This window comes from Onychostoma macrolepis, chromosome 06, assembly GCF_012432095.1.
Source record: "Onychostoma macrolepis isolate SWU-2019 chromosome 06, ASM1243209v1, whole genome shotgun sequence".
NCBI lineage: Eukaryota > Metazoa > Chordata > Actinopteri > Cypriniformes > Cyprinidae > Onychostoma > Onychostoma macrolepis.
Window position 1 is genome coordinate 26,371,325 of NC_081160.1, and position 19,926 is coordinate 26,391,250.

The 19,926-nt window shown below is 40.4% G+C and overlaps 1 protein-coding gene across 5 annotated transcripts in view; it reads left to right on the top strand.

Moving 5' to 3' along the window:
* cntn4 (contactin 4) overlaps positions 1-19,926 on the top strand; it is a 151,823-nt gene that overhangs the window by 14,870 nt on the left and 117,027 nt on the right. For 3 of the 5 annotated variants that reach the window (XM_058779014.1, XM_058779009.1, XM_058779011.1), the window contains exon 2: positions 4,669-4,804. In XM_058779014.1, the coding sequence (XP_058634997.1) occupies positions 4,750-4,804 (55 nt within the window). In that variant the 5' untranslated portion in view covers positions 4,669-4,749. Of the gene's footprint in view, positions 1-4,143; positions 4,270-4,356; positions 4,469-4,668; positions 4,805-19,926 lie in introns of those variants that run through there. The other 2 variants (XM_058779010.1, XM_058779013.1) reach the window with 2 other exon arrangements.

The following is a 19,926-nucleotide window of genomic DNA, read 5'->3' on the forward strand; positions in this document are numbered from 1 at the left end:
AACACATGTCTTGAAATAGCGCATTAACCCCATCCGCTGCTGGATCAATTGTGTAGCTTGTTCTGCGGTCTGGATTCTCCACCTCATTTGTTGGCCTTCTCAGTCATGTCTGAGTATCAGCTACAAATTAAAGCTTGTGGTCGAATCAGCATGCCTGTGATGGCCAAGCTCAATGGTCCTCATCTAAATGCTGTTTTTGTCCCTTGACCCCTTGAAAAAAAGAAAGAAATGGCTCGCATTTGGAGGGTTTCAGTGCAAGCGTATCATCAGATCGTTCACATTTGTGCTTCCAATCAATCACAGCGTTAACCTGTACTTGGAAACAGTATGCTAATGGAGACATGCCGTAAGGAATATGTTCAAGAGGATTTTTTTCTGAGCAAATTGTTTAAATTGCTTGTTTTTAATGCTTTCCAAGGCTGTGTTTATTTAATTGATTAAAAACACAGTAAAAGCAGTAATATTGTGAAATATTGTTACATTTAAACAAACTGTTTTCTGTTTTAATATATTAAAAAATATAATTTATTCCTGTGACAGCAAACCTGAATTGTTAACAGCCATTACAACAGTCTTCAGTGTCTCATGACCCTTCAGAAATCATTCTAATATGCTGATTTAGTGCTCATTTAGTCTTCCATTGTAAAATATCATTGAATGTTTTGCCCAGCATCTCCTTTTTGTTCAATGGAAATTATGGAGAAACAGAATGAAAGTGAGTAAATGATGACAGAAATTTCATTTTAGGCTGAACTGTTTCTTTAAATTGTGATAAATACTAAATTACATCAAAATAGCAAGATGACAACTTGTGCCAGAAACACACATCACATTACATATATTTTACAGCAAAACTTCTCTTAAAAACGTTAAAAAAAAAAAAAATCTATCACTATTCCAAACTTTTGACTTGTAGTGCATGACATATTTTTAATGATTTTTAGCCTGTCTTATGAGAGAAATAAACCAACTTTTTATCCATTATTCACTGAAAATCTGATTTCAAATTTAATTAGTGCTTCAGTATTATTATAATATACATTTAATGGTTTATTTTTTTAATTATAGTTTTATGGTATCACTTATGGTGCCTCTTATCACTTTATAGTTCTGCTATTTTGAAGCTTGAGATCTCTTGTCCCTCTTTATTTATTTATTATTTATTCATTATTTTGTGCCAAAATTAAAAAAAAAACAACAACAAAAAAACAAAAAACAGCTAGGATATGCCAAGAAAGAGAGCCATACAGGTTTGGAACAACATGTGGGTGAGTAAATGATGACAGAATATTAGTAGTGTCATTCCTTTTAAAATGACAATAAAAATATCAAGAATGTAAATTTTACTCCTTTATCCGTTAGAACGATCCTTTGTCTTCTTCCAGGGGTAAAGGGCATTTCCAAAGGGCACAGTAGTGATAGAGGATCTGCTATTGACAGATCTTGATATAGAAAAAACCCATATCCTCACATCACATCAATGTAGATCCAGCAGATTTTGAGTCTGAAGCGTAGGCTGTACTTGGCCGCTCTGGTTTCAGATGAAAGAAAATATCCCTCTAAACCAGGTACAGAGAAAAGAGAGCTGGTATATGAGAGCAGATTAAGGTGGAGCTGGGGTTGAGGAGGAGGGGTGGAGGGTGACCTGGAGATTGGACTGATTGAAATACAGATAAGATATTAGACATGATCTGCGTCGACAAATCTTTAGCTTAAGTTGTTGACGTTACTTTTCAGGAAATAAAGTGGATTCAATCTCAGCAACACTTGTGATTTTCGATCTGGAATTCTCTTTGGAAATTATGCTTCCGGATATTTGAGTGGAAAGGTGTTAGCATCTTTTTCATTTGGGCACTGCTGAATTAATAAACTGCAAACTGCGACACTTGTCCACTGTGGCAGTTATGCTTTCAAGCCGTTTTCATTCCTGCTCTTCCTCCTTGTAAAGCAGAACTTGGCTTTTTCTCAAGGCAACTCTTGACATGTTCCCTCTCACGATTGCTCTGCTCACTCTGTAGAATGCTGCATAAATCACACCGTGTCCCATTTACATCTGTCTTTCTCAGCCGGTAGTTCAGAACCGAACGCCCCTCAATTCACCCTCCCAGACAGCCGGTCTGAACAGGAATCTGAGAGTGGTATTGAGGAGCACAGTGGAATCCATATGCACTTCAAAGATTAGATTGATCTGTGTTTTATGCTCTGATTTTTCAAGTTTATATTGCTGCCAGTGTAGCGAAGTTTACTTATTTCTTAGTTTGTTTTTGCTCACTCCAAGGTTTGGACCCAAGCTTCTTTATCAGGTAAAGTCTGGGGAATATTTCACCACAAAATCAAAAGAAAAAAAGAATATAAACAAAACAAAGCTTACTCTCTTAAGAGTTTATGCAGTGTGACATTTTGATAAAGGAACATATTCTCACCAAATTATCATTAGTGTAATGTGAAGAAAATCATATACTCATTGACTGAATCTCTTTTTTTTTTTTTTGGTAAATGATTTACACAGAATTGTGCCTTACCTATGTGTGTGTGTAGTTTTTTTTTTTAATGATTTTATTTTCACATACTGTTACAGTGCAAGAAATCTTAATGGCTTTAGTATGCATAATTTTCTTTAGGAAAAATATTTCTCATTTTGATTTTGGTGTGAAATATTCGGATGCAATCATCTCTGCTTGTTTTTGTTATATTTACTTAAAGAAATGATGAATCTTTAGATAAAAATATAAAATATGTTGTGCTCTGATTGCCTAGAATACAATACAAACACATTGAAGATGTCTCTTCATTAAAATCATCATTTGTTTCACTACATTAGGACTATTTTAAAGAAGACACAAGTCATGCTTCGGGATTCTGAGACTTTACAGTAGACTCCATTGATTTCCACTCCCTTTCCAGCAGCTTTTGTGCTTTGCACTGTCAAAGGCTTGAAACACATAGAGAATTACTCCTTTCCTAGACACAATGTGCGCTTGGTCCCGATTCCATGGTGATCCCTATGGGACTCCAACTGAGAAGTAAAAACAGAACCAAAAAACAACGCTTCCTCTCCTCGTTCTCACTACAAACATCCCTCAACCACACCAAGCACACAGTAGATATCGAAATTTGCTATGTGAAGATTCAACAAATGTATTCAACTGTACTGAGTGTGAAAGAAAGTGTTATTTAACCTGGGACTGATATAGAAAAAGCTCCACAACTTACATTAGAGAGTATTGAATCAAGACCCATAATGACACATAACTTAATGGCATTTTTGCCAGATAAGACATTCTCGTTATAATAAACTTAATGAACTTGGTGCTTTACAAGCTAGAAGAGATGAATTTGTATAGATTTATGCAAGATTAAAGGGCTAGGTTACCCAAAAATTCTGTCATTAATTACTCACCCTCATGTCATTCCAAAACTGTAAGACCTTCTTCAGAAAAAAAAATTAAGATATTTTCTATGAAATCCGAGAGCTTTCTGACCCTCCATAGAGAGCAATGCAACTGAAATGTTCCCAGGCCCAGAAAGGTAGAATTAAAATAATCCATGTGATATCAGTGGTTAAACTGTAATTTTACAATGCTACAAAAATACTTTTTGTGGGCAAAGAAAACAAAAATAACAACTTTATTCAACAATGTCATATATATATATCATATATTGTCCTACATGTAGAGACACTCTTCACAATCCAATTCCCAACCTCCTGATGTTTTTTTTTTTCTTTTGTGTTTATCCAGCTTCAAGTTGGCAGTATGTCCAGCCCGATCTCACAGCAATACGTACATATTTTATGAGGTGGTTAATTCGTACAAATTGATAAGTTTTTTGCTAAATCGTATGTATTTTATGAGTTTTGTAAGAATGACCTACACCTAACCCCACCCCTAAACCTGTCACATGTTGACCCAGTTTCCTTAGTTCTCCTCATTAGTTAATTAGCTCCTCACCTGTTTCTGTTTCCCCTTGATTACGTTTTGTATTTAAAGCCTGTGTCCATCCTTGTTTCTTTGCCTGCTATTATTTGATCAATGTGTTTTGCTACCCCTTGCTCCTGGATAGTCTCTGTTTCTTGTTTTGGAGTTTTATTAAAAGACTCTGTTTTGTTTATACTCCTTGTCGTGCGACTCCATTAGTATAGCAAACCGTAACAAAACCTACCCATCACTGGGGTTTAGACAAATCGTACAAAGTTGAGTGAGGTTGTGCGAATTCGTACGAATTAACCACCTCATAAAATACGTACGAATTGGTCGTGAGATAGCATTGGTATGTCACATTACAGAAGTTAAATACACTGTAAAACAAATGCTGTAACAGTTTTCACTCAGACGTTGCTAGTAAATTTCACAATTAAAAAGAAAACGCAAGTAACACACTGAATTAAGCCTGAAATTCTGATGTAGAAAAACTGAAATAGTACCTTCTTGTAAATGTACTCCAATAATCCAAAAATATTTTTTACAGTGTAGGTGGCGAACATAATTTTATAATGAAAAGCAAATTCAATATGTTTATTTCAGGTGCTAAAAAGAACTGAATCAGAATTTAAATACTGAGACATTATGGCAGCACTGCATTTTAACTCTGTCAACTATTACTAGAACTTTACCAGAGTGGAGGATCTTTGAATCAAACTAAGCACCTAATTTTTTGTGTTTCTTGCAGAGTGAAGAACGAGAAACCACAGAGAGGCCTCCATACCTTTGTGATTGGATGTGAGTTGACTTTGACCGTACCAAAGTGAAGATGAAGTTGCTATGGAAACTACTGGTTCTGCAGTCATTCCTGGGGTGCCTTGCAGGTAAAAGTATCTTATTAAGAACTTTTGATGCGTGCATGGCAGCTCTTCTTTTTGAAGTCTGGTTCCGTATTCCTATGTATATAGGCCAGGGGACTGTCTGAAAAGACGTCACGGAGATTGCAACCAACTCGGATGCAATTTATATTAGCGAATAATAGGCCTAATCATTAAAAAGGAGAAAGAAAAGTCCAAGTTGCAAAGAAAGGACTGTGTATTTCAGTTAATAGGAGAGCAATTGTTAAAGTAAATAACAGGATCCAGCGGGCAGATCCGAGAGGAAGGGCTGTCGGCTGTTTGCTTGATAGTTTTGAATATAAATTAGATGATCGGCTTGCAAGATAGGATACTAAGATGAAAAATATTAATTTGAATGTACTGATAGCTAAGAATGTGAGATTTAATCAAGAGGGAGAAATCCAAATCTTTATTCTTTGTCAGACTGATATAATTTATAGCAGTCTGAAATTAAATTCTGGAGAATGCTACTGACCCAGAGGTGCTCTGTGCTGCACAATTGAAAATGACTTGTTACAGAAAGCCAATTACTGAGTGTTACTTTGAGAAAAGCAGAGCTAAAGAAGTGTGATATTAAGCTCTTGTCTTATCAGTGTTACATTAAGACTGATTTGAATAATTGACTGACAAATTGATTGATTGTTTGATGGGGTTTCAATGCAATTTTTTATTTTAGTCATAGTTTTTGTATTTTAATGACAGTGTCCTTTAAAATGAGTCAAACATGTATTTAATTTAATTTAATTTAATTGGTGTGTAATTTGGTTCAATTTAACCTGTGCATTTGCTTCATTTTCTGTGCAATGTAAGTTGTAATGTTTATATTTTGTGTATATTTAATATATATATATATATATATATATATTAGTGCTGTCAACGATTAATCGCAACCAAAATAAAATTGTGTTTACATAATATATGTGTGTGCTGTGTATGTTTATTATGCATATATAAATACAAACACATGCATGTATATATTTAAGAAAAATATGTTATGTTATATATTATATATATTTATATATAATATAAAATATAATGTAAATATTTTCAAAATATATACTGTATGTGTGTGTATTTATATACAGTATATATAATAAATAAACACAGTACTCACACATATATTATGTAAACAAAAACTTTTATTTTGGATGCGATTAATCGTTTGACAGCACTAATATATATATATATATATATATATATATATATACACACAGACATATTACCATCATCGTCAACAGTGTCTTGTAATTAAGATTTTAATTCATCACAATGAAGTGTATTTTTATCTCATTCTCATATCACTGAAAAATGTTTTCATTTCTCACTTTAACAAGATTAATCTTTGTGTTTTGTGAGGTGGATGATTTGAGGGAAATACTAGGTAAATTGTTCCCCAATGACTTTTTAGTCAACACCAACTAGTTACAAACCTATAAAGTTCATACCCTGCAACGCCATTGAAGTCAATGATCCTTCCCACTCACAGTGTCTCAAAAGAGAAAATTAAGGCTGTAGGGAAGTAAAACTCACCCCCCTCATCTATCTCTAAAATCTTTGTTGTTAATTAAAGTACAAAGAGAAGAAATGGCGATACACATGTATTCAAAATCGTATCTTGAATTTATTTCATATTTCATTAAGGAACAATTAAGGTGGCTATTATCTCTATTAATACTTTCTTTTTTACCTGAGGGCTCTTTTACATCAATCATAATCTTATTTGGAGAAGCGGTCCCATTTCTCATACTTAACACTGTCTGTGTGAAATTAGCACTTTTTACCCTCTTTTAAGTATTTAATCAACTAATGAGATGACGTCCTGCTAATTATCTACTGTAGTTTACATTTAAGGAACGAAAGAGAAAGATCCACAGGTGCCACAAATGATCACTAATGTATATTTAAAGATCTTTCTTCTACCTATCTTCTACTTTAGTTTTGGTAATGCAGATGTGGCAGACTTTTTGTAAGTTTTGTAATTTTCTTTTGTTTTGTTTTGTTTTATTTTATTTCTTTTCTTTTCTTTTTTGAGGAAAAGAAGCCAGGCATCAGCCAGAGCCCAAGCATCTGAGGATCCTCATTAAGTTGGTTGAGAGAATGTCCTCAAGGAGTGTTGATTTTGAAGAAGCTAAAATTTTAAATAGTTTCATATATTATTCTAAATGAGGAAAGGAGTGAGTAGGTGTGTCTTTTAAATCTGCAGTGTATATACTAACGCATGACAGCATTGAAAATGCAGTTGCAACTTTTCAACTGCTGAAAGGAGCAGAATAAATTCCACGAAAATTCTCTGAACTTCACTTTTAATGTTGTCAAAATGTGTATTTGAAGACTGAAGTCCCCTTTCAAAGGGAAATTCACTCACCTCATGTGAGACTTCTTTTCTTCCACACTGGCCGCTCTTTTCCATGCAATTACAGTGAATGTGAATGACATGAGGTTGAGTAAATAGTGACAGAATCTTCAGTTATGGGTGAAATATTCCTTTCATCTGTTCAGTTACATTATCTCCCAACACATGCTTGGATCAGAAAAGACACTGTGTTTGGTGGTACTTGACTTTCTTGCACTGAGGGATCTTTGTTCTTGCCTTGTATTTTCAGTTACTGGTGGGTGGCACTGGTTGTTGTAGTGTTGTACTCCCTTTTAATGCTGAACTGACAGGAAAGGTCGTGCAACCTGCCGAACAGCAGAGACGAGGAAGGTTTGCCCCTGAAAAGACGAGGCTTGGCAGGGCGACTGCTCAGAATGCTGAGAGGGGACCGCAATGATCTCCATCCCCTGCTAGGCATCTTCCTTTGTTCTCTCACAGCAGTGCGTAGTGACAGGGGCGAGCTGTCTGCCACACACACACACACACACACACACATCACTCCACCCTGATCGCCCACCCTGTTAGCATGTGATTACCTTAGCATCACACACACTTCAACCAAACACACGCTGCATTCTAATTGCCTGTCTGTTTCTCTTGTTCTCATTGACTCAGAGCCAGGCTCATTATTTTAGATTTGGGTTTCTTCAACACGCTGTCATGATTCAAGGAACACTTCAAGCAACATGATTTCCCTTTCTGGCAGAAGATGTGGCCCAGAAATGAAAATTTGACTTCTCATGTCTTTCCAAACCTGTATATCTTTTTTATACAAACAATGGCAAAGTCAGTGTGGTCCAATATTGGGCAAAACATTCCTCAAAATAGCTTCTTTTGTGTTCTACAGAGGAAAGAAAGTTATACATGTTTGTAATGACATGGGGGTGAAAAAAAATCTAAAAATGGTAATTTCTGCCTAAACTATCCATTTTATTTATTTATTTATTTTTATTATTAACTCAACCTCATGTCGTTCCAAATTTGTATGATTTTTTTTTTCTCCATACAATGAGAGACAATGGGGTCCAATGTTGTGCACAACATTATTTGAAATATCTTCTTTTCCTGCAGAGGAAAAAAAAATGTTTTGGATGAACTGTCAGTTTCTCCGAATAATGGTCCATTTATATCAGGGTATTGGCATTTATGAAATAGAAAATTTATGAAAAAGAAGCGTCTCGGGTTACTTGACTGTAACCCTGTTCCCTGAAAAAGCGGGAACGAGATGCTGCGTTTCAATAACGCTAATGAGAACATTCTTTGTTCGACCGGTTGTGAAGCATGTGTGTCAAACACGCCAAGAATTGGCTTAAATAACCTCGGTGAGTGACGTCTTTGATTACGTGCACCTACAGGTTATAAATAGACGTGAGACGTACACAACTTCAGGTTAAACCTTTGTCTGAAGAGACGTCCAGGCACGCCTATAGTGCGGCATTGAGGCGCATCATCTCGTTCTCGCTTTTTCAGGGAACAGGGTTACAGTCAAGTAACCCGAGACGTTCCCTATCAAAAGCTACTCTCGATGCTGCGTTTCAATAATGCTAATGGAAACGAGAATACCAACGCCGCCGCACTGGAAGTGTCTGGACCCCCCAAGGTTGTGTAGTGTGTGCGCACAAACAATGAAGAGGTCTCAGACATGACTCTAGGATGTTGACTCAAGGACATGCGAGCCCGGAGTAGCATGGACATCCAACTATTGAGTCTGACAAATGTGTGCGGAGAGGACCAGCCTGCCGCAACACACACTTGATGTAAGGGGAATCCTCCTGCTAGAGCCTTAGGATAGGATGCAACCCAGCTTGTCGAATGGGCCCTAACTCCTAGAGGTGAAGCTAAACCGAGCGCCTCGTAGGCTAGGGCAATAGCATCCCTCACCCAATGCCATAGCATATGAAAGACTCCTCTGATTTAAGCCACTGGCTAATGTGGCGGATGTAAATCCGAAGAGCATGTACTGGATACAGTGAATTAAGTCCTTCTTGCTCCGGTGTACTAAACGGTGGAGGTCAGTGGCTTCAAGAATGACCATAAGATAATAGGGTGAGGATGCAAGATAGTTTGACCAGCCCAGGGGCAACATCTAAGCAGGATGACGAGACTGACAGAGCCTGCAAATCCCCAGTTCTCCTCAGAGAAGTATTAGCCATGAGAAAAAACATCTTTAGAGTCAGAAACCTGACAGGCGCTGACTCTAGTGGTTCATAATGGGGTCCCAACCAGACCCCTTGGGCACTAAGGCCAAGTCCGTCGACGGGACTGTTGCTCTGGTGTGCGGCCTTAACTGCTGAGCTCCATGAACGAAGCGGGCAACTAGAGGGTGCTTTCCCACAGAAACACCATCAATCAGAACACGGCAAGCCAAAATGGTGTCTGAGGACAATTTCTCTTGCAGGAACTCCAGCACTGAAGTAACCTGGCAGTGAACTGGGTCTGCATGGTGTCATACACCAACTTTTGAAAAAGCACCATCTGAGGGCATAACTTCTCCTAGTGGAAGGAGCCCTGGCAATCAGAATAGTCTGTAGTACACCTGCTGGAGTAAACCCAGTATCTCTCGAGATGAATGTTCCAGGACTCAGGCCGGGGATGAAATACTGTCCCCTGTGCCTGAGATAGAAGAACTCTCCTGACCGGAATTGCCCATAGCGAGCCGTCAAGGAGGAATATTAGATCTGAGAGCCACACTCTGGTCGTTCAAAGGGGCGCTATCAGTAAGAGGTGAGACCCACGTTGACATATCTTGGCCAGGACTCCTGGGAGCAGAGCAATCGGGGAGAATGTGAGAAAGAGAGGGGTAGTTCGCATGCCCTTCATCTCTCAGCCAGCTTGACACACGCGCCCCACAATCGCAACGAGGACGAGAGCACTCCGATCGAAGTGATTACAGTGCTTGCACTCAGCGTCCTCGAGGGCAGCAACAGCATGCTCCAAAATTCGGACAGCGAATCATTGCTCCAACATACATATGCCCCAGAATGTAAATCGTCTTGATGGACTAGAACTTGTCCCACATACAAAGCAGAACCTGCTGTGCAAGCCTTTTCCGGCGGCACGGATGCAGTTTGCCCTGTCAACCTATGTAAGTGACTATCACAGCCTTGTCCCCCCGCACTAGGACATGGTAGCCACTGCTGGAGGATGTATTTCAGGGCCTAAAATACAGCCATCATTCCGAGGCAATTGATGTGCCAATCGAGAAGATGACCTCTCCAGAACCCTTGGGCTGGACGGTTATCCAAGACCGAACCCCAGCCCGTGAGGGAAGCGTCTGTCGTTAGCATCTTGCGACGACAGCACGTGCTTAGAGTGGGACCCAAGGTCAAAAACCGGGGTCTGAACCACATAGAAAAGGGTACGTGGCCCTAGCGCGTAACCCTTATATGCCTCTGGGGATTGGCCCTTGGATTAAATCCCCTGGCTCTGAGCCACAACTGTAATGGTCTCATGTGCAAGACGTCCAAAGGTTTCACGTGGATGCAGTCGCCATGAGACCTAGAACTTTCTGAAAGTAATGTATAGTAGCTTTCTGGCCTAGCCTGAAATCCTTCAGGGTTTTCAGAATGGATTCGATACGTGTAGGAGACAGCTGTGCCCACATTATGATAGAATCCTGTTAACCCCTAAATACATTGTGCCCTGGGCAAGAGAGAAAACGCTTCCTTGGCGTTTAGTCTCAATCCCAGATAGTTAAGATGAGCAAGGATGACATCCCGATGTCGAAACGCATGCTCTTAAGACTGGGCCAAATCAGCCAGTTGCCGATGCTAAAGTTGCATCTATACATTTTGCATATGTGCGGGGTGATAAGGCTAGGCCAAATGGAAGAACCCAGGTAAGCTTAACCCCCAACAGCAAACCTCAGGAACTTCCTGCGTTGTGGCAAAATTTCTTAATGAAAGTATGCGTCCTTGAGATCATTTGTTGATAACCAATCACCTGATTGGATCGGAGAAAACAATCATAGACTGTCAGTATTGTGAACTTGTACATTCTTAGAAAGCGGTTCAGCCCTGGACGCAATTGACTGGACGCAACACCCCTCTCAAAATATTGGCTATAGCAGCTGGACTCTCTGTCTAGGAGGAGAGACGTTCTACGACCTCCTTATCCAGCAGAACTTGCATATCCTGTGTCGACGAATACACTTGTTCCGGTTTCACGGTAGTGGAGACCACGCCGTTGAAACACGAAGGATGATACACAAATCGTATCCTGTAGCCCTCTTGTGGAGTCCTTACGACCCATGGAGAGATTATTTGGCAGTAGCTTCCACGCTACCAAATTCTCTGAAAGGGAGACTGTCTGTGACACTTTGATTTGCTGGGAGGGGGGGGAATGTTGAATGTTTGGTGTCCTGAAACACGGCAGGAGACAACTGAACATGTAACATCTCCTCTAAGGGTGCCGGGAAGGAGCCCTTACTCTCTTCGTTGGAGTTTTCCATGGCACTCCCTGAGGGGACACGCCCATTGTCCTGGGCACAACCTCAGGACTTCCTTCAGGTCATAAAGACCATTTTTTATTTTTTATTTTTAGGTCCGGCTCCCTCTTGGCTGTTGAGTGCTATGAGCTGTTCCCCAGTCTTTATGAGGGGGCGCATAGCTCGCACACTCTAATTTGGGCTTCTTGCCTCAGAGGAGCTGGCCGTGTTGGGACTGGGTGGCCGACAGCCCCGACACTAGAGCACGGTGGGGGAGAAACTTATTGAAAGCTTTCTTGAGCTTCTTGCCTCCCTGCGCGCAGATCTTTATGAACGTCGGTCTGATGTGCCTGCAGAACCGCTGTGGTGTGCAGGGCAGCACCAGCATGACCTGCTGCATGAAATGCTCTCCCTACAAGTGTAGATGTTGCTCTACATAGCTTGGTAGGGAGTGTTGACTTTCGTGTGATGATGCACCCCCCGGGAAGAGATAGCTCGCTAACGTGTCTTCCACCTGGGGTATCATCATGTAGCCCCGTGCCTTTGAATCCACAATATTCGAAAAATTCAAGGACAAATAGGGCTTACTCCATGAACAAGTTCTCTCATCATGGAGGTCACCAAAGGAGGGGAGAGACCACACTGAGGTCGCTCCTCCTGACCACCTGACAGAAACCTGTCATCTAGTTTGGAGCGTCTAGGGGTATACTGCTCTTGTAGCCAACTTCCAGCTTTAAACTGATCACACTGCAGGAGTCATCACCTTGAGTGACTCCTTATTTGTTTTACAATCAACGGGAGGAGCGCTCGGGAGGTGGCGCTCTCAATTTCCATTTCAAAAGAATCAAGAACTGCAACATTCGCTGCCCAATCCGAAGAAATGCTAGGACACGCTTTGGAAATGGGCGCGAAAACTTCCCGATCTGGCGAGAGCACGAGAGAAAGGGGAGGACCCGCCTCTCGAGCCTCAGCCAGATCAAAGTGCGATCTTAACGAGGGCGCAGCGGCTCCTTCTTTGTAAAAGAAAGCGAGCTGAATGCGAAGCACGCGGATAGGAAGTGAATCGCAGTGCTCACAGTCACAGCCCTCTAACTCAAGAGCAGCATTCTCTTACCCCAAACACTCAAAACAAAGTCATGCGAGTCATCTTCAGAGATGACCCGTAAAGGAGGCATGCATCTCTTGCGGATTAACTCGACAAGCTTTAACGTTCACTTTCACTTTCACTTTCACTTTCACTTTTACTTTTACTTTTACTTTTACTTTTACTTTAATACTGCTTTCAGCATGACACACACACACAATGCAGTCTCTGAAGACAAAGAAACCTGAAGTTGTGTACGTCTCACGTCTATTTATAACCTGCAGGTGCACGTAATCAATGACGTCACTCACCGAGGTTATTTAAGCCAAATCTTGGCGTGTTTGACACACGTGCTTCACAACCGGTCGAACAAAGAATGTTCTCGTTAGCGTTATTGAAACGCAGCATCGAGAGTAGCTTTTGATAGGAAACTGTGTATTAAACAACCATGTGGTAAAGCCTTTTTTTTTTTTTGATAATCAAGTGAATTAACCACTTTAGTGCTGTCAAACGATTAATCACGATTAATCACATCCAAAATAAAAAAAATTGTTTACATAGTAAATGTGTGTGTACTGTGTATATTTATTATGTATATATCAATACACACACATGCAGTATATATTTAGAAAATATTTACATGTATTTACATATATATATATATATATATATATATATATTTATATTCATATAATTTTGTAGCAAATTAGCTTTAAAGGGAATTGTATATAAATAATTACAATTAATTATGATTAATTACAATTATTTATATCGGCTGACAGTAATAACTGTAGTAGAATTAAATTGCTATCAACTGATCTGTTCGTCCAGCGACCATTCAGTGTAAGTTCATATCAACTCTAAGAAAGGATATTTTCGTGGCCACAGAAAATACTTTCTTAAGTATTAATGCATTAGAGCATGTAGTAAGGATCAAAAATCGTAAAGGGACATTAATTTGCAAGGCAGAACCAGAAACTCATGTAATTTGTGCACACAACTTTTATTAACTAAACGCTAACACACATAACTAATCTAAACAAACAAACAAACAAACATACATACACTCACGCGTATATACAAAAGGGGAGCTAAAGTGGATGAATGAAGCCATTAGAGAAAACAGAATGCAGTTATGGAAAGAGTCAGTTAACCACCTGAGTAAAACCATCAGCGCCGTTTATATCGGGGTCTATAACTTATACTAAACCTCTGTTTAGTTTAGTTAGATGTACCATACTTGCACTTCCATGGCTGTTGGCGTATGTCTGGAATGCAGTCTCGGATGAAAAGTCTTGATGGTTTCAAGGCTTTGGACTCGCAATCACGTTCTTCCGGGTTGAAGAGTGATGAATTCCAAAGATGTTATTCTGGTTCTGAGGTCTGCGGAGCTTTGGTTGAATGGAAAGTCAAGGCTGCAAGGCCTGGCGCAAAACTTAAAGTTTCAGAAGAGTTCTAGCTCACATCCTTCTAGGATCTAACAGAACCGCAAAACTGAGATATGTTGGAGCCCACCAGGCACGCCAGTACCAGCTCAGGCTCTCCACACGGGCAGCAATCCGGAGATTTGGCAGAATAGCTTTTGCAGAAGAGCTTGCGAAGGCAGAACTGTGCGTGAGCCCTTTAAGGTCTGCAAAGAGTCACACCTCTCAGGATGGGCTTGACCAATGAGAAAGGCTGAATTTCCAAGCAGGAGTTTGCATTCCTTTGAGCAATAAAACTAGTGTTATCTGATGGGTTGCCATGGGACCGGGGGCCTGAAGTCCTTGACAGTCCTACTGGCACCGGGTATGTGTATTGGGTGAGGGGTCTGTGACCATTTGTTAATCTAATAACTAATTGATTTGTTAAATGAAATGCAAAATTGTGTGTCTGATTGGTCCAAATGCTACAATTTATATTATATATAAATATGTTTAATATATAACCGTAACACATTTTTCTTAAATGCATGCATGGGTGTGTAGTTATATATACATAATAAATATACACAGTACACACACATACAGTATCTCACAGAAGTGAGTACACCCCTCACATTTTTGTAAATATTTTATTATATCTTTTCATGTGACAACACTAAAGAAATGACACTTTGCTACAATACAGCTTGTATAACAGTGTAAATTTGCTGTCCCCTCAAAATAACTCAACACACAGCCATTAATGTCTAAACCGCTAGCTACTGGCCCTAAACCGCTGGCCCAATTTGCCATTGTCTCTCCCCGGTGTCATGTGACTCGTTAGTGTTACAAGGTCTCAGGTGTGAATGGGGAGCAGGTGTGTTAAATTTGGTGTTATCGCTCTCACGCTCTCATACTGGTCACTGGAAGTTCAACATGGCACCTCAGGGCAAAGAACTCTCTGAGGATCTGAAAAAAAGAATTGTTGCTCTACATAAAGATGGCATAGGCTATAAGAAGATTGCCAAGACCCTGAAACTGAGCTGCAACATGGTGGCCAAGACCATACAGCGGTTTAACAGGACAGGTTCCACTTAGAACAGGCCTCGCCATGGTCGACCAAAGTAGTTGAGTGCTCAGCATCATATCCAGAGGTTGTGTTTGGGAAATAGACGTATGAGTCCTGCCAGCATTGCTGCAGAGGTTGAAGGGGTCAGCCTGTCAGTGCTCAGACCATACGCCGCACACTGCATCAAATTGGTCTGCATGACTGTCATCCCAGAAGGAAGCCTCTTCTAAAGATAATGCACAAGAAAGCCCGCAAACAGTTTGCTGAAGACAAGCAGACTAAGGTCATGGATTACTGGAACCATGTCCTGTGGTCTGATGAGACCAAGATAAACTTATTTGGTTCAGATGGTGTCAAGCGTGTGTGGTGGCAACCAGGTGAGGAGTACAAAGACAAGTGTGTCTTGCCTACAGTCAAGCATGGTGGTGGGAGTGTCATGGTCTGGGGCTGCATGAGTGCTGCTGGCACTGGGAGCTACAGTTCATTGAGGGAACCATGAATGCCAACATGTACTGTGACATATTAAAGCAGAGCATGATACCCTCCCTTCAGAGACTGGGCAGTATTCCAACATGATAACAACCCCAAACACTTGCTAAAGAAGCTGATGGTAAAGGTGATGGACTGGCCAAGCATGTCTCCAGACCTAAACCCTATTGAGCATCTGTGGGGCATCCTCAAACAGAATGTGGAGGAGCGCAAGGTCTCTAACATCCACCAGCTCCGTGATGTCGTCATGGAGGAGTGGAAGAGGACTCCAGTGGCAACCTGTGAAGCTCTGGTGAACTCCATGCCCAAGAGGGTTAAGGCAGTGCTGGAAAATAAGGGTGGCCACACAAAATATTGACACTTTGGGCCCAATTTGGACATTTTCACTTAGGGGTGTACTCACTTTTGTGGCCAGCGGTTTAGACATTAATGGTTGTGTGTTGAGTTATTTTGAGGGGGACAACAAATTTACACTGTTATACAAGCTGTACACTCACTACTTCACATTGTAGCAAAGTGTCATTTCTGCAGTGTTGTCACATGAAAAGATACAATAAAATATTTACAAAAATGTGAGAGGTGTACTCGCTTCTGTGAGATACTGTATACTACGTAAACAAAAACGTTTATTTTGGATGCAATTAATCGTTTGACAGCAGTAAACCACTTTATCTCATTTGATTTATTTATTTTTTTATTGGAGCTTTTCATTGGGGAAAAAATCTGATTCATAAATGAGAAGTTTGGCATAAGTGCAAAATCATGCAACACTTCATTTAAAAACAAAATACTCAATGTAGTAAAACAAACATAAAATGAATTGCATCCTATTCTGTATTCCCAAATTACTTTTTTCTTTTCATCACTCTTACATTTTATTCTTCACTTCCCACAGATACAGTATGCTCTCTCTCTCTCTCTCTCTCTCTCTCTCTCTCTCTCAATAGCCAAAAAAAAAAATACATTGTATGGGTCAAAATGATAGATTTTTATTTTATGCCAAACATCATTAGGATATATTAAGTAAAGATATTTTATAAATTTCCTACCATAAATATATCAAAACTTCAATTTTGATTAGTAATTGCATGCATTGCTAAGAACTTTGTTTGGTCAGCTTTAAAGGTGATTTTCTCAATATTTAGATTTTTTTTGCCCCCTCAGATTCCAGATTTTCAAATAGTTGTATCTTGGCCAAATATTGTTCAATCCAAACAAACCATACATCAATGGAAAGCTCATTTATTCAGCTTTCATGTGATGTATAAATCTCAATTTCGAAAAATTGACACTTAAGACTGGTTTTGTGGTCCATGGTCACACACACACACACACACACACACACACACACACACATAAACACTGAACAAAATTATAAACACAACACTTTTGTTTTTGCACCCATTTTTCATGAGCTGAACTCAAAGATTTAAGACTTTTTCTATGTACACAAAAGGTCTATTTCTCTCAAATATTGTTCATAAATCTGTCTAAATCTGTGTTAGTAAGCACTTCTCCTTTGCCGAGATAATCCATCCACCTCACAGGTGTGGCATATCAAGATGTTGATTAGACAGCATGATTATTGCACAGGTGTGCCTAAAATGTGCAGTTTTATCACACAGCACAATGCCACAGATGTCGCAAGTTTTGAGGGAACGTGCAATTGGCATGCTGACTGCAGGAATGTCCACCAGAGCTGTTGCCCGTAAAATTGAATGTTCATTTCTCTACCATAAGCCGTCTCCAAAGGCGTTTCAGAGAATTTGGCAGTACATCCAACCGGCCTCACAACTGCAGACCACGTGTAACCACACCAGCCCAGGACCTCCACATCCAGCATCTTTACCTCCAAGATCGTCTGAGACCAGCCACCCAGACAGATGCTGCAACAAGCGGTTTGCATAACCAAAGAATTTCTGCACAAACTGTCAAAAACGTCTCAGGTAAGCTCATCTGCATGCTCGTCGTCCTCATCAGGCTCTCGACCTGACTGCACTTCGTCGTCGTAACCGATTTGAGTGGGCAAATGCTCACATTCGATGGCGTCTAGCACTTTGGAGAGGTGTTCTCTTCACGGATTAATCCCGGTTTTCACTGTACAGGGCAGATGGCAGACAGCGTGTATGGCGTCGTGTGGGTGAGCGGTTTGCTGATGTCAACGATGTGGATCGAGTGGCCCATGGTGGTGGTGGGGTTATGGTATTTGCAGGCATATGTTATGGACAACGAACACAGGTGCATTTTATTGATGGCATTTTGAATGCACAGAGATACCGTGACGAGATCCCGAGGCCCATTGTTGCGCCATTCATCCACGACCATCACCTCATGTTGCAGCATGATAGTGCACGGCCCCATGTTGTAAGGATCTGTACACAATTCCTGGAAGCTGAAAACATCCCAGTTCTTGCACGGCCAGCATACTCACCGGACATGTCACCCATTGAGCATGTTTGGGATGCTCTGGATCGGCGTATACGACAGCGTGTTCCAGATCCTGCCCATATCCAGCAACTTCGCACAGCCATTGACGAGGAGTGGACCAACATTCCACAGGCCACAATCAACAACCTGATCAACTCTATGCGAAGGAGATGTGTTGCACTGCGTGAGGCAAATGGTGGTCACACCAGATACTGACTGGTTTTCGGACCCCCCAATACATTTTAGAGTGGCCTTTTATTGTGGCCAGCCTAAGGCACACCTGTGCAATAATCATGCTGTCTAATCAGCATCTTGATATGCCACACCTGTGAGGTGGATGGAGTATCTCGGCAAAGGAGAAGTGCTCACTAACGCAGATTTAGACAGATTTGTGAACAATATTTCAGAGAAATAGGCCTTTTGTGTACATAGAAAAAGTTTTAGATATTTGAGTTCAGCTCATGAAAAATGTGGGCAAAAACAAAAGTGTTGCGTTTATAATTTTGTTCAATATATATATATATATATATATATATATATATATATATATATACAGTGAGGAAAATAAGTATTTGAACACCCTGCTATTTTGCAAGTTCTCCCACTTAGAAATCATGGAGGGGTCTGAAATTGTCATCGTAGGTGCATGTCCACTGTGAGAGACATAATCTAAAAAAAAAAATCCAGAAATCACAATGTATGATTTTTTTAACTATTTATTTGTATGATACAGCTGCAAATAAGTATTTGAACACCTGTCTATCAGCTAGAATTCTGACCTTCAAAGACCTGTTAGTCTGCCTTTAAAATGTCCACCTCCACTCCATTTATTATCCTAAATTAGATGCACCTGTTTGAGGTCGTTAGCTGCATAAAGACACCTGTCCACCCCATACAATCAGTAAGATTCCAACTACTAACATAGCCAAGACCAAAGAGCTGTCCAAAGACACTAGAGACAAAATTGTACACCTCCACAAGGCTAGAAAGGGCTACGGGGAAATTGCCAAGCAGCTTGGTGAAAAAAGGTCCACTGTTGGAGCAATCATTAGAAAATGGAAGAAGCTAAACATGACTGTCAGTCTCCCTCGGACTGGGGCTCCATGCAAGATCTCACCTCGTGGGGTCTCAATGATCCTAAGAAAGGTGAGAAATCAGCCCAGAACTACACGGGAGGAGCTGGTCAATGACCTGAAAAGAGCTGGGACCACCGTTTCCAAGGTTACTGTTGGTAATACACTAAGACGTCATGGTTTGAAATCATGCATGGCACGGAAGGTTCCCCAACAACCTCCTTCCCTCAGTTAGAGCATTGAAGATGGGTCGAGGCTGGGTCTTCCAACATGACAATGACCCGAAGCACACAGCCAGGATAACCAAGGAGTGGCTCTGTAAGAAGCATATCAAGGTTCTGGCGTGGCCTAGCCAGTCTCCAGACCTAAACCCAATAGAGAATCTTCGGAGGGAGCTCAAACTCCGTGTTTCTCAGCGACAGGCCAGAAACCTGACTGATCTAGAGAAGATCTGTGTGGAGGAGTGGGCCAAAATCCCTCCTGCAGTGTGTGCAAACCTGGTGAAAAACTACAGGAAACGTTTGACCTCTGTAATTGCAAACAAAGGCTACTGTACCAAATATTAACATTGATTTTCTCAGGTGTTCAAATACTTATTTGCAGCTGTATTATACAAATAAATAGTTAAAAAATCATACATTGTGATTTCTGGATTTTTTTTTTAGATTATGTCTCTCACAGTGGACATGCACCTACGATGACAATTTCAGACCCCTCCATGATTTCTAAGTGGGAGAACTTGCAAAATAGCAGGGTGTTCAA